The sequence below is a fragment of the Squalius cephalus genome (genome assembly GCF_949319135.1).
Source record: "Squalius cephalus genome assembly, chromosome: 19".
In the NCBI taxonomy this organism is placed as follows: domain Eukaryota; kingdom Metazoa; phylum Chordata; class Actinopteri; order Cypriniformes; family Leuciscidae; genus Squalius; species Squalius cephalus.
This window is the reverse complement of record NC_137140.1, coordinates 8,991,068-9,005,981: the sequence shown is the minus strand read 5'-3', so window position 1 is coordinate 9,005,981 and position 14,914 is coordinate 8,991,068. Positions and strand designations below refer to the sequence as shown.

Below are 14,914 nucleotides of genomic sequence, written 5' to 3'. Positions count from 1 at the left end.
CTCTAGGCCTTTGATGGGGCTTTACATTGACCTATTGATAATTCATCATTATTAAATCACTAAAGACAGGAAGTGGCCTTGATTAGTGAAACAGGATTTTCTGAGAACTGACTGGCCATGATTTGGGTTGTGCACGGGACGCCAAGTCTGTATTACTACTGTATATGCATATTTATTGCTATATTCATAGTTATGTCTGATAATGAGGTCCCAAACAAAGGCCATTAATTATGATATAAAGTCGAATATCTTCATAGATGGAAGAACTTAAGTTTCGTTCAAGTTATCCAGGGAATTTCGTATTTATGACATCTGGTGTGTCACTTAAGTCGGAGCACAATCACAATGAATATTTTCTACAAAACTTTTAACTCTACTTTTACAAAATGATGAATAAAGAATCTCTATGTTTTCGGTGTTTTGGTGTTATGAAGGTGCTTTAAATTGAATTGTAATTGTACAATACTGTTGTATTTTGTACATGCAACTTAGATAGTTTTATTTGAAATTAAACTAAATATAATTTCATTAATTTCAACTAATTTACCATTAATACACATGCTATTGCATCCCCCATATTTTCTCACTGCCACGGTTCCAACGTAATTACGACATTGTGGTGCCTATCATGTGTTTTCAACTCGCAAATACAATCTCTCCGACATGACTTGAACACACCATTACCATTTAAAACACAGCTTGTATGTAATTTATTTTTGTTTTTTAATAAGGAGCAATATATGGCCTTTGGATTTGAATTTTATATATATAAAAAAGAAATTCTAACCTTATCAAAAACACAAAATTAAAATTTAATTATCATCAAATACAAAAGTTGCTGGCTTGGAGCCAGAGGGGCGTAAGTGGCATTTTGGGCGAATATGAGTTCTTGATATCAAAATAAAGGTATTGATGAGCTCTATCCAATGGTGCCAAAAATACCTATCTGAGATCAAACTGTATTGAATAAAGCAACAAAACAATAAAGACCTAACACTAAAGTGTGAGTAATGTTTGGAGCCAGAAGGGCGCAAGTCCACTTACTCTGAAAAATACATGTAGGACCCACATTTTTGTTCAGAGCCAGGGTGTCTACTCACCCTGTGCAGCAATGGGAGTGTTCCTCACACATACGCAGAGCTCTACAATGCTCTGACAGTGGACAGTGAGTAGAACTAAAAAAAACTAGTGAACAGAAAAGATGACATGATTCTTTGGATGTGGTCCATGACTCATAGATCAATTGAAATGGTTGAACAAAAAAGAAAAGTGAAATGAGTAAAAAGAACATGAGAGAACTGCCACTTGTATAGAGTATTTGAAAAAAAATGAATGAATGTAATGAAATAAATTGAACAACTCATGAATTGCCAATCAGAAGTGTGTTTAGCAAGTTCAGTGACTTTTATTACAGTCTGTACTGTTCAGCAGATGCCCAGAATGGAAAAGTGAAATGAGAAAAAATAAATAAAATAAATAAATGAATGAGTTAAATGAAAATGAATTACTTGTTAAAGTGTTATTCAAGTGTTAATTATTCAATCAATTCCCCTTTTGACCAATTATTTTCTGCATTGTTCAGCAGATACGCCCAATATGTCCATAGAAGACTTGGAAATGTTTGGTGCCAAAAAGGCATATCTGACGTTTTTTGACATATTGTTTTTATTTGAAAATGTTTTAGAACATAGAACAGAAGTTCATTGTGTTAATATGCCATATAGTCCATGAGCCAGGGGGGTCCATCGGTATCAACGGGGGGGCAAATGCTATCATTGTTTTTTGGCAAGGTATACACCCCTAGTATTAGAAAAATCACGATAGCAGTGCAGCGGTGGTAGCGAAATCACTTTTTTGAGCTCATGAAGTTACTAACCCCCTAAAATAAATTCCGTTTTTGAAATCTGGTGTATATCTGGTTTAGGCTCATGCTAGGGATATTATCAATATTCTATAATATGGTGCTTGGTATCGTTGGAAAGGGGACCTTTTAGGCTTTCATTTAAGCCCAGTACTGAATCTGTCTGACAAACACAGAGGTCACAAGACTTCTTTAAACCAGAAATAACACACATTTTTTCACAATTTCCGCCTAAACTGTATGCTTTCTTTTATCCCTGTGGCATGAAAGAACAACATGGACACAAAACTCAACAACTTCAATACTCAAGGCACTCTGATGACTCAGAAAATGTATAATATACCCATACTATTTATTTGTGAGAGCCTTAAATTAGACTTGTGCAGCCAGCACAAGTCTTCAAAATAGAATAGAGCCAATAGAATGGACAAATAGAATACCCTATTAGTCCAGGGCCAAATGGCCTATTTATTCATGTACAGTTGTAATAAAAAGTAATTGTTTCAATAGTGTAGTCAATGGTGTTGTAAACATAACACTTGTAAGTGGTTTAACAAAATGTTTCTATCATGTATTTTGATATTCAGATATGATGTCAGAAAGTAGCTCATGCACGGAATGTTGATGGATTTTGACAGTTTGACGAGGTTTTGTCAGTTTTGTGAAAAGATTGTTGGTTCAGTTGACTGGTTATAACAACACTACCAACTATGTCATCTTCAAACAACTTCCATTGAGTTCCAGGGGTATTAAATGTAAGTACAAAATACTTTTTCTCTTGTGCTTGTGAATTGGTGGGGAATAGTAGCAGTAGCTAATGTAAGCTTGGTGTTTTTAGCAGGCTAGCTATCTAGCAGGCTAGCTAGCTTGCAGGTTAAACAGTGTAACAGTAACTGCTACAGTGCAGTCAGGGCTCTCAAGTGTCACGTGACAGTCACTCATTTCGGTCTTTTGTCACGCCCTCTCGCCACACATTGTATTTCTAACGCGGAAAAACTATTTATAATATATTTAATATGCCGCAGTGCCCAAAATGTCTCTGGCCACGCCAGTCTCATTATGGAACCGGCAGGAATCAATCGCTGTAAAAATCTATTATTGTCTATCCATTATAAAAGTGCATCTATCCATTATCCATTATAAAAGTGCATCTATCCACTATAAAAGTGCATCTATCCATTATAAAAGTGCATCTATCCATTATAAAAGAGCATCTATCAATCATAAAAGTGCATCTATCCATCATAAAAGAGCATCTATCCATTATAAAAGAGCATCTGTCCATCATAAAAGTGCATCTATCCATCATAAAAGAGCATCTACCCATCAAAAAAGGGCATCTATCCATCATAAAAGTGCATCTATCCATTATAAAAGTGCATCTGTCCATTATAAAAGTCCATCTATCCATTATAAAAGAGCATCTATCCATCAAAAAAGTACATCTATCCATCATAAAAGTACATCTATCCATCATAAAAGGGCATCTGTCCATCATAAAAGTGCATCTATCCATTATAAAAGTCCATCTATTCATTATAAAAGTGCATGTATCCATTATAAAAGTGCATCTATCCATTATAAAAGTGCATCTGTCCATTATAAAAGTGCATCTGTCCATTATAAAAGAGCATCTGTCCATCATAAAAGTGCATCTGTCCATCATAAAAGTGCATCTATCCATTATAAAAGTGCATCTGTCCATTATAAAAGTCCATCTATCCATTATAAAAGTGCATCTATCCATTATAAAAGTCCATCTATCCATTATAAAAGTGCATCTATCCATTATAAAAGTCCATCTATCCATTATAAAAGTGCATGTATCCATTATAAAAGTGCATCTATCCATTATAAAAGTGCATCTGTCCATTATAAAAGTCCATCTGTCCATTATAAAAGTGCATCTGTCCATTATAAAAGAGCATCTGTCCATCATAAAAGTGCATCTGTCCATCATAAAAGTGCATCTATCCATTAGAAAAGTCCATCTGTCCATTATAAAAGTGCATCTATCCATTATAAAAGTCCATCTATCCATTATAAAAGTGCATCTATCATTATAAAAGTCCATCTATCCATTATAAAAGTGCATCTATCCATCAAAAAAGTACATCTATCCATCATAAAAGTACATCTATCCATCATAAAAGGGCATCTGTCCATCATAAAAGTGCATCTATCCATTATAAAAGTCCATCTATTCATTATAAAAGTGCATGTATCCATTATAAAAGTGCATCTATCCATTATAAAAGTGCATCTGTCCATTATAAAAGTGCATCTGTCCATTATAAAAGAGCATCTGTCCATCATAAAAGTGCATCTGTCCATCATAAAAGTGCATCTATCCATTATAAAAGTGCATCTGTCCATTATAAAAGTCCATCTATCCATTATAAAAGTGCATCTATCCATTATAAAAGTCCATCTATCCATTATAAAAGTGCATCTATCCATTATAAAAGTCCATCTATCCATTATAAAAGTGCATGTATCCATTATAAAAGTGCATCTATCCATTATAAAAGTGCATCTGTCCATTATAAAAGTCCATCTGTCCATTATAAAAGTGCATCTGTCCATTATAAAAGAGCATCTGTCCATCATAAAAGTGCATCTGTCCATCATAAAAGTGCATCTATCCATTAGAAAAGTCCATCTGTCCATTATAAAAGTGCATCTATCCATTATAAAAGTCCATCTATCCATTATAAAAGTGCATCTATCATTATAAAAGTCCATCTATCCATTATAAAAGTGCATCTATCCATTATAAAAGTGCATCTATCCATCATAAGTGTATCTATCCATTATAAAAGAGCATCTGTCCATCATAAAAGTGCATCTATCCATTATAAAAGAGCATCTATCCGTCAAAAAAGGCATCTATCCATCATAAAAGTGCATCTATCTATTATAAAAGAGCATCTATCCATCAAAAAAGGGCATCTATCCATCATAACAGTGCATCTATCCATTATAAAAGTGCATCTGTCCATCATAAAAGTACATCTGTCCATCATAAATGTGCATCTATCCATCATAAAAGTGCATCTATCCATCATAAGTGCATCTATCCATCATAAAAGTGCATGTCTTCATGTTCATTTTATGAAGTATATTTAAGTAATTTTCAAGTATATTTTTAAAGTATACTTTATGTTGTAAGTATACTAATAATGTGTACTTGTAGTAAACGTGTGTACTATTTCAATACTGCTTGGGACTAAATAGGCCCACTTTTAGTATTTTTAGTATTTGTAAGAGTAAACTAAGTACACAACTAGTTTTCTCATTTGTAATGCATCTGTACTACAAGTGAACTTATAAGTATACTAGTAGTTTACTATTTTAATACAAGTAGTACATTTTTTAGTTTATGAAAGTACAAACTGATGTGTGCTCTCAGTAAACTACTAGTTTCGTAGTTTATACTACAAGTATACTTGTAAGTTTTCTTTAATTGAACATAACGTTATACTTATAGTTTACTATTTATATATTATTTTTGCACTTGAAAAATACCTTTAACTGTTCTTTAATTTTAAAAACATTTTATTAGCTTCATGCATCCTTTTTTAATCAACACTTGAATGTCAGTAAGTTTCATAAAGAAAGGCAACATTTTAAACAAAAAAGTAGAATTAGAGTAAATTGCTATACACTACCAGTGGACTAGCCTACACAAAAATTCAGATATGCAGAATTAGAAACATATCTGTTTTATATCAATATTCTAATCAATATTTTCAAACAATGTAAGTTTCATAAGACTGTATATGAAAAACTATGTAAAAAAAGTATATTTAATTGACTACTCAATCAAAAGAGTTAACACAACTACAAGACAAGTATACTTTGTTACTTAATTATTCTTTTAAGTATATCTGGATCAAAAGATTGAGTTCAAGTACAGGCCAAATATACCTGGGCCCGTATTCATAAATAATCTAATGCAAAGAGTAGCTCCTAGTGACAAAATTCTAAGAAAATTCTTAGAAATGTGGGCGTTTACTCTTAAAATTAAAGAAAAAATCCCAGTAAAGAAAAAAGTAATTCAGAAAGCATCTTAACCCTTAAAAGAAGTCTTAAGGTCAAAATTGTAAGGAGTACGGACGAGGACTTTTCAGAGGCTGAAGAGATTCTTTAGCAGAGGAGAACATGGCAGAAAGACGAAGAGGGAGAAAAAATGTGTTGCAGACAATGGATGACAGTGAGTTAATAAGACGCTATAGATTAGATCGTGCAGGGATCATGTTTGTGACTGATCTTAGAGACGCGCTAACATCTCCGACACAGTGCAGAAATGCCATAGCGCCAGAAATGAAAGTAATCACTACATTACGATATTTGGCAACTGGGAAAATGCAACAATGCAGCAGTGTGTAATGTACACAGTCACATGTCATTTCAAAGTGAAGGCTTAGAATAGACCCTATACTTTTCACTCTTTTTTTCCTTCTTGGACAACCAGCCAATCACAGTCTTCAAAAGATTGTGTCATACATAGCAACGGGGTCAGCCCCGCCTCCTCACTAAGATGAAAGTTTTTGTCTTTTCCTTGCTCAGAGTTGCTCTCAGATTGGCCCCGAATCGCTCTTAAGCTAAGACTCTTATGTAAAAGTTTTTAAGCTAAATTAAAGGACAAGTTCGGTATTTTACACTTAAAGCCCTGTTTTCAGATCGTTTCTGATGAAATAGAACAGTTAAGATTTCGGTTTAAAATTTTAAAATTTAAAATTTTCGGTTTCTGGGGTAGCACCCCCCCACCTCCACAATGGCTGCATAGGTTCACTGGAACAATCCTTCCTAAAACGCATTAAACAAAAATTGCAGCAAAAGATGCATAGTGCACCTATGCAGCCATTGTGGAGGTGGGGGGGTGCTACCATAGAAACCGAAAATTCTCGGGACAGCAACATGTGTCCAAATTTCAATCTTAACCATTCTATTTCATCAGAAACGATCTGTAAACAGGGCTTTAAGTGTAAAATACCGAACTTGTCCTTTAAGAGTTTTCTGAGAGGATTCTTAGAATCTTTATGAATACGGGCCCTGGACTTTTCTCTCAGTATAAATCAAGTACATAAAAAGTAGACTGAAAGTATACTTTCTTATTTTAAGTTTAAAAGAAGTATACTAAGTGTGAAAAACACCAAGCTTACATTAGCTACTTCTACTATTCCCCACCAATTCACAAGCACAAGAGAAAAAGTATTTTGTACTTACATTTAATACCCCTGGAACTCAATGGAAGTTGTTTGAAGATCATAGTTGGTAGTGTTGTCATAACCAGTCAACTGAACCAACAATCTTTTCACAAAACTGACAAAACCTCGTCAAACTGTCAAAATCCATCAACATTCCGTGCATGAGCTACTTTCTGACATCATATCTGAATATCAAAATACATGATAGAAACATTTTGTTAAACCACTTACAAGTGTTATGTTTACAACACCATTGACTACACTATTGAAACAATTACTTTTTATTACAACTGTACATGAATAAATAGGCCATTTGGCCCTGGACTAATAGGGTATTCTATTTGTCCATTCTATTGGCTCTATTCTATTTTGAAGACTTGTGCTGGCTGCACAAGTCTAATTTAAGGCTCTCACAAATAAATAGTATGGGTATATTATACATTTTCTGAGTCATCAGAGTGCCTTGAGTATTGAAGTTGTTGAGTTTTGTGTCCATGTTGTTCTTTCATGCCACAGGGATAAAAGAAAGCATACAGTTTAGGCGGAAATTGTGAAAAAATGTGTGTTATTTCTGGTTTAAAGAAGTCTTGTGACCTCTGTGTTTGTCAGACAGATTCAGTACTGGGCTTAAATGAAAGCCTAAAAGGTCCCCTTTCCAACGATACCAAGCACCATATTATAGAATATTGATAATATCCTTAGCATGAGCCTAAACCAGATATACACCAGATTTCAAAAACGGAATTTATTTTAGGGGGTTAGTAACTTCATGAGCTCAAAAAAGTGATTTCGCTACCACCGCTGCACTGCTATCGTGATTTTTCTAATACTAGGGGTGTATACCTTGCCAAAAAACAATGATAGCATTTGCCCCCCCGTTGATACCGATGGACCAAATTTGGGGCCCTGGCTCATGGACTAATAAGTTTATTACTTAAATACTCATGCATGTAAGTATGCCTGTGGTTGCAATGTTTGTGGTTTAAGGTTAATAATACAGGTGATTGAAGTGTGGTCTCTCCTGTAAAGTTTGTCAAAAGCCACTTACACCCCTCTGGCTCCAAGCCCTCAAATGTAACGCTCTGCTAGAATACATTTGAAACAATTGTCTGATTCCAGTTTTATAGGTTTTGATGTAATTTCAAAACACGTGGTGTCAGGTTTTGGAATTATTTGGATTTTTTCCCCATTAGCTCATCAAAAAACACTTCATAGTAGTAATACATCCGACAACATTCGTCTCTGAAACAGTGAATACAGATATTAATGCAGTGTCTTTGCTGAGGTACTAAACCCATAACTATACGGGCCAAGAATATTAAGAAAACTATCAAATGTTTAAATGAGAAATTCAGCCCGAATTTTAAATATCTGGGGCAGTTTTGTTTTCACTTTCATTCACTGTCATTTTTGCCCCAAGCCACGGTTAATTCCTGACCCTGATTCTCACTGTTCAATAAACGTTTGCATAGAGCAGCTTTGTTTTTCCTTTTTTTTTTCAGATTCTGGGAAAAAGTCATTGCTAGTTGCCTTTCTAGCTCTTTTTATACAGAACTGATTTTCAAAAATACAGTCAATTATTTTCCGCTATTCAATTGTGATTAGTGCCTAATCTTAACCTATAACAAAAGTTTTATGATCACAACATTCAGTATATAATGCTACTCAAAATGATGCACATCTATGACTAATATGTCTTCTTTATTGCCATGATGAAGATATATCAACAAGGTCAATCAAGCATTTAATCATCACACAATAAATCCAAGTAAAGTCCAATCAAATTTGGCCAAGCAGGTCATTTTGTTCCAGTTGCTCTTAAGGCATGTAGAGCATTAATTAGTCCATCTATCTGTGACTTACAGTACAGTGAACACTAGTTCTGTGCGTGGATGTTATCCCATACCCGGACCACATCAGGGCAGTCATTGACAGCCTCCAGCAGGGAGAACGCTGTCTCTAGCTGAGTCTGAGTCAGGAGACAGGGTGTGTGAGGAACAAACTCCAGTCCGGATGACAGTGTGTGAATGCCCAGACTTTCCAGAGCATTCCGCACAGCCTTCATTGACGTCATGTCACAGACAAACTGAAAGGGACAGATGGTTATTAATAATTGAGACAATTTCTCCTGATAAATTCTACACAATCCTCTAATTACTGGCAATGTGTAAACAGGAGGTATACAGTATAACGTCACTGAAATAAAAATCTCTGAATATACAAATTAGTTCCGGCCTCCAGTCAATGGGTCAGCTGTAGTAAACTACTCGACACAATGGCAAGTGGAAATATTGGTTTAATTCAGCCATACATGTTTGAACCAGAAACTGATTCAGAAGAAGAAGAAGAGGAAGAGTGAATTATACAGGGTTGTCTATGTATCAGATGTATCAGAATGGTAATGCGTATTATGTATCGATCTCTACAACGTCAGACACATAACAGTAATTGATATGATTAGCCTTTTGCTAGACTACATTAACAGCTAATAATGTGATTCTAATGTTACACATTCTCCCCGTTCACCATCTCAGAGTCAATCAGCATCCTTAGAAACACTTTGAACATCATAGAATGTGCTCACTGTGGAAGTTCTTTGTGCTCACTGTGGAAAAGCCCCGCAACAGGGGCAGTTTCAAACTGTGTTTTTGAGACTTTCTTTGGTTCACTGCAGTTTTAAGGAGAAAATACTCAGCAATGGTGTTGACTTATGAATTTGCACATGATTTGTCACCCCATTGACATAAATAATGTTAAAAACTTGATTTTCACCACAGGGGGTCTTTGGTAATCAATGTATAAAATGCCACAAATAGTGATTTGTATTTAATTTTCAAATCTTATAATATTTAATTGACCTGTGTGGTTATGCGTCAATATAATGATCAAATTTAGTTTTTATAAATTTATATGAAAAGAATGTGTTGGACATTTTTGTGATTTAAAAGCAAAAATAAAATCTTACTTGATGGCTGTTTATTATTTTGACAGTTAAAAAACTATCATTGTTTCTTGACTGATCAGATATATTTAATTAAACCATGCATTCCACATTTCAGGGAATAAATAAGCATAATTAGTCAATTTGTTATAAAACTACAACTTCCTTTGTTTTGTGACTGTTGTGAATTAATAAATGATCAAACGCCTCTTCCTGTAAATCCAATTTAAATTTCCATCCTTTTGGGACATGTTTGCCAAGGAAATTCAAATTCACACACATGAATTTGAAGGCAGATGCTTAAATGCTTCAATTCTGAATTTCGTACAATCCAGTTAAGAGAGAGTGCTCAGACCTGTAGTATGGGTCTCTCCTCCTCATCCTCTGTCTCCTGCACATCTTCAGCTCCTGCCTCAATAGCCAGTTCTAGAGCTTTCTCAGAGGAGATCCCATCTCTGGATGCTGCCACAATACCTTTCCTGTCAAAATTACGGCGCGCTCCTTCACACAGCGCCCCGCTGTGGACAAACAGAGAAAAGTGCTGTTGATTTGTCTCAAGATGCACATCAGTAATGTTTTTTTCTAAGGCATGTTTATAAAAGCTAGTTTAATGTCCTTATTGAACTATGGCCTAATCCTGGCTTAATCGAAGCCCTGTCTGTAAAACTAGGCATATATACCATACACCGACCTACTTATATCTTATTATCTTCACAACTCATCAGCACTAACCCATGTTTCGTCATGATACGTTTGAGTTCACCGTGGGATCGTGTGTTGTTGTCAGTCAAAACCTCAATGAGTAGCGTGCACCCGCCCGGTCCTGTGGCCTCATAAAGACACTGTACTCCTGGTTTTGATTTCTATTATACATTAAAAAAGACAAAAGAGTTCCAGGTAATGCTAACATTTCATCAATGCATGATTAACTGAATAGAAAATTCTAGAGAATTTTTGAAAGATTTTATTTTCTAGCGAAAACAATTGAGTATGTAGGTGAGTAAATCATGACTGACAGATTTGTAATTTTTGGCCAAACTATTTATTTAAATCTTGTTAAAACCTCATTTTTAATCATCCAATTTATATATATATAAACATACAAGAATTTTTTATTTTTTTTAAAGTCTCTTATGCTCATTAAGGCTTCATTTTTTTAATTAAAAATACAGTAATATTATAACCATTTAAAATAACTGTTTTCCTTTTTTCAAATATTTTTAAAATGCAATTTATTGCTCTGATGGCAACGCTGAATTTTAAACATCATTACTCCATGCTTCAGTCTCACGTGATCCTTCAGAAATCATTCTTATTTGCTGATTTGGCTCTAAAGAAACATTTAATATTATTATCAATGTTGAAAACTATTTTTGCTGCCTAATACATACAACCAGAATACATATTCCCCCCAGGATTATTTTTTGAATACAATGTTTAAATGAATAGCATTTAAAATAGAAATCTATTGTAACATTATAAATGTATTTACTGCCTTTTTTGTTCAATTTAATGCGTCCTTGCTGAATAAAAGTATTAATTTCTTTTCTTTTTTAAAAAAAAATCATACTTACCACAAACCTTTGAATGGTACTGTAGCACAGTTTACACAAAAATGTTAAACAGCAAAAATTGTTTTCAACATTGAAAAAAAGATGAAAAGTTCCTTGAGCAGCAAATCAGAATATTAGAATGATTTCTGAAGGATCACATGACACTGAAGACTGGAGTAATGATGCTGAAAATTCAGCTTTGATCACAGAAATAAATGATATTTTAAAATATATTCAAATTGTAGACTCTAATATTTCACACATTACTGTTTTTACTGTATTTTTATCAAATAAATGCAGCATAGATGTAGAATCTTATATACTATCATGATTAAGAAATGTATATAGTATTATTTAGAATGGTCAAATCTGCCTTACAGCTCCTTTTATAGCTCCTTCTACGGTGGCTTTCGGAAGATTCTTGTTCCGACACTGCTCTAGAAGTTGTGCCAATGCAACATTAAATTCTGGATTGGGTCCTCCCTCTGAAACACAAGCACAGGGTCATCTCAGCATTGTGATTAGTGATTATACCAGGGTCATCATAATGTTCTTTACATGGTTTAAAAAAAAAAAAAAAAGAGCCCCATGGCACACTTAAGAATACCATGGTATACTTGTTGGTTAGTGGCAGATTGGATAATGGCAATTTTTTAGTAAAATCTAATGCATTCACCTCTGACTGCAATCCTAATCATCATGGTGAACTTAGCAATCATACGGGCTCGAGCAGCATCTTTGGGTATTTTAATGTCCTTCACTTTGGACCATTTGTTGTGTCCTGCCCAGAGCACAGGGCTCGAGTGCAGTGCTCTAGCTGGACACTGACAGGCTCTCTGAACCGCTGAAGACACTCTCACTGTCAGTCTGAAAGCGTTCAGCATCATGTCTCCTAACACTGTCCTTCCTTCTCTACACAGAAGTAACTTGTGTGTCCAAAATCAAATGACTTTGGTCGAACTTTAAAATGTCATGCTGTAAGGCTTCAAGGCTCCTGAGCTTCAAGCCTTCGACATGCACGTTTTAATCATATACTATTAAAAAAAAAACCGGATAGTTTAAATAACGTTTTACGACAGTTATTCAATATATTCCGTGCTCGTTATTAGCGAAAATAAACTAAATGGTAACATAAAATTATGCCATAACTCTTGTCTTTTGCAGGGCTAATTTATCCCACACGAGCCCAAGAGAAAGCAACACTGAAAGCGTCATTACCGGTGAACAACCTAATGCCAAAATAAAAGTCCTTAAGTGCGCTCGTATGAATCGTTCTCAAATTTTGAATCTGTTTAGAATTATTTTTATTTCACTTCTCATTCTACAGAAAGTTACAACTGTATAATATTTATAATATAATATTTATTATATTATATTTATAATATAATATAATATAATATAATATAATATAATTTTAATATAATATAATATAATATAATATAATATAATATAATAATATAATATAATATAATATAATATAATATAATATAATATAATATAATATAATATAATATAATATAATATAATAATATAATATAATATAATATAATAACATAATATAATCAGTGGTGGACGAAGAACACAAATCTAGTACTTGAGTAAAAATACAGATAGCTACCCATTACTCCAGTAAAAGTATTAAGTAGGCTACTCCTTTTAAATTTTTCTTGAGTAAAAGTGCAAATGTACTTTATTTTTTATAATAGGCCTACTTTAGTATTAAAAGTAAAAAGTACTGATTGATGAATGTTTATCTATTGTGCAATTTTATAAATAATGTAGCTATACATATAGCTAAAATAGGTTACAGCTCAGTCTGACATCATTATGAATTATTGTGAGTTGTCAACTAGCAACACTTAACCAATAAGGAAGATTATGCAGAAACTTAATGGCAGGCCATTATATACATGTTCCACAGACAGGGCTAAGACTAAACTAGGATTAGGCCTTAGGGCATTTAAGTAGATTTTATAAATGTGTCTTAGAAAAAAGCCTTAGACAATACTGCTGTGCATCTTGAGACAAAACAATGGCACTGACATATTTTAAGATATGTCAGTGCAAGTTGCTTTCAGAAAACCTTTTATTTTATTAACAAAACTTGTTATACACTGATAGGCTTACTCATTGAAAAAAAAAAAAAAACAATAAGTAAAATTTACTTAGTTTTTCTTTGGAAAGTTTTTGCACACATATTTTTAAGTAAAGTCTACTTAACTAAGTTAAGTGAAAGTAACAAAGAAAACAAGTAATTATAACTTGGCTAGTAAAAGGTTGAGTAACATCTATTTAGTTGAAGTTTCTTTTGCAACACATTTCACTCAAACAATAAAACGTCGACTTAAACCATACGTTAAAGTATATGCTTTACTTGGAAACATCTAAGTAATGAATACAATAGATATTGTGTAAGACACCATATTTATAGCAGAAGTTATATGCCACTTGAACACAGAGACCTCAATACTTGGTAGACAATACACAATGACAGTAACAGGATAATTTTTGTGTTTGAATGTGTCATTGTGAGTAGAAAATGAACTCCAAATGTCACAAAATAGCGAGTTACTAATCCTAACAACAAAAGCAATGATAAAACAGTGTAAATACAGCTGGGAAACAGTGAAAAATCAACATCATTAATTATTCAAGGCCCAGTGCATGATGGGAACACCAGTATCAGAAAAGTTGAGTAATTTTACTTAATTTTATAACGTTGATTTTTATGCTTTCATTTCTACAGGCTTGAATTGAGTACTAATATAGAATTTAATTGTAACATTGTAAGAACGCTACAAACATTAGTTTAACATAATTTGAACGTGGAAGATGCATGAGCATAATTTGCGGTATTTTTATTTTTACCCAAAACATTCCCTGTTCAGACTTGATAGCACACGTACATCATGGAGTCGTCTATTTGATGTGTGTATTTAAATCTGGAAGACGTATTTTTTTAGAGTGTTTGCTCATCTGCAATACGTCTATAGGACGTTTCCTGTCAGATGTCAAATAAACGTTTAGAAAATGTCTTTAAGATGTTTATGATATAGAATGTATGTAAAACTGACCTTAAAGATGTCTATCAGATGTTAGTAGACAGCAGATGCTTTCCAGAGTCTTGCAGCATACCTGTGCTATCTGGACATGTCCTGATGTCTACATTAAGCATTTCATACAATGGGCTTAAATTTGCCCTTTTACAGCAAATTTAGTTCACAAACAACTGACAGTTGTGACATAAATAGGATTTTCATTTATAATAATAGAACCTAAAATGAGCACTTAAGCTCAGAGGATATCCCAGTTGGATCATTTTGAGTTTGTTAACTGGAGACTTGCT

The 14,914-nt window shown here is 33.7% G+C and overlaps 1 protein-coding gene across 1 annotated transcript; it reads right to left on the bottom strand.

Annotated features, from left to right (window-relative positions):
• Window positions 1-7,085: 7,085 nt before the first annotated feature.
• On the bottom strand, window positions 7,086-12,795 carry taco1 (translational activator of mitochondrially encoded cytochrome c oxidase I). The gene is made up of 5 exons (XM_079851251.1): window positions 12,245-12,795; window positions 11,947-12,053; window positions 10,748-10,878; window positions 10,371-10,533; window positions 7,086-9,160 (listed from the first exon to the last, which is right to left on the bottom strand). The coding sequence occupies exons 1-5, from the start codon at window positions 12,453-12,455 to the stop codon at window positions 8,951-8,953; spliced, it is 822 nt and encodes a 273-aa protein (XP_079707377.1). The 5' UTR covers window positions 12,456-12,795; the 3' UTR covers window positions 7,086-8,950.
• Window positions 12,796-14,914: the final 2,119 nt, after the last annotated feature.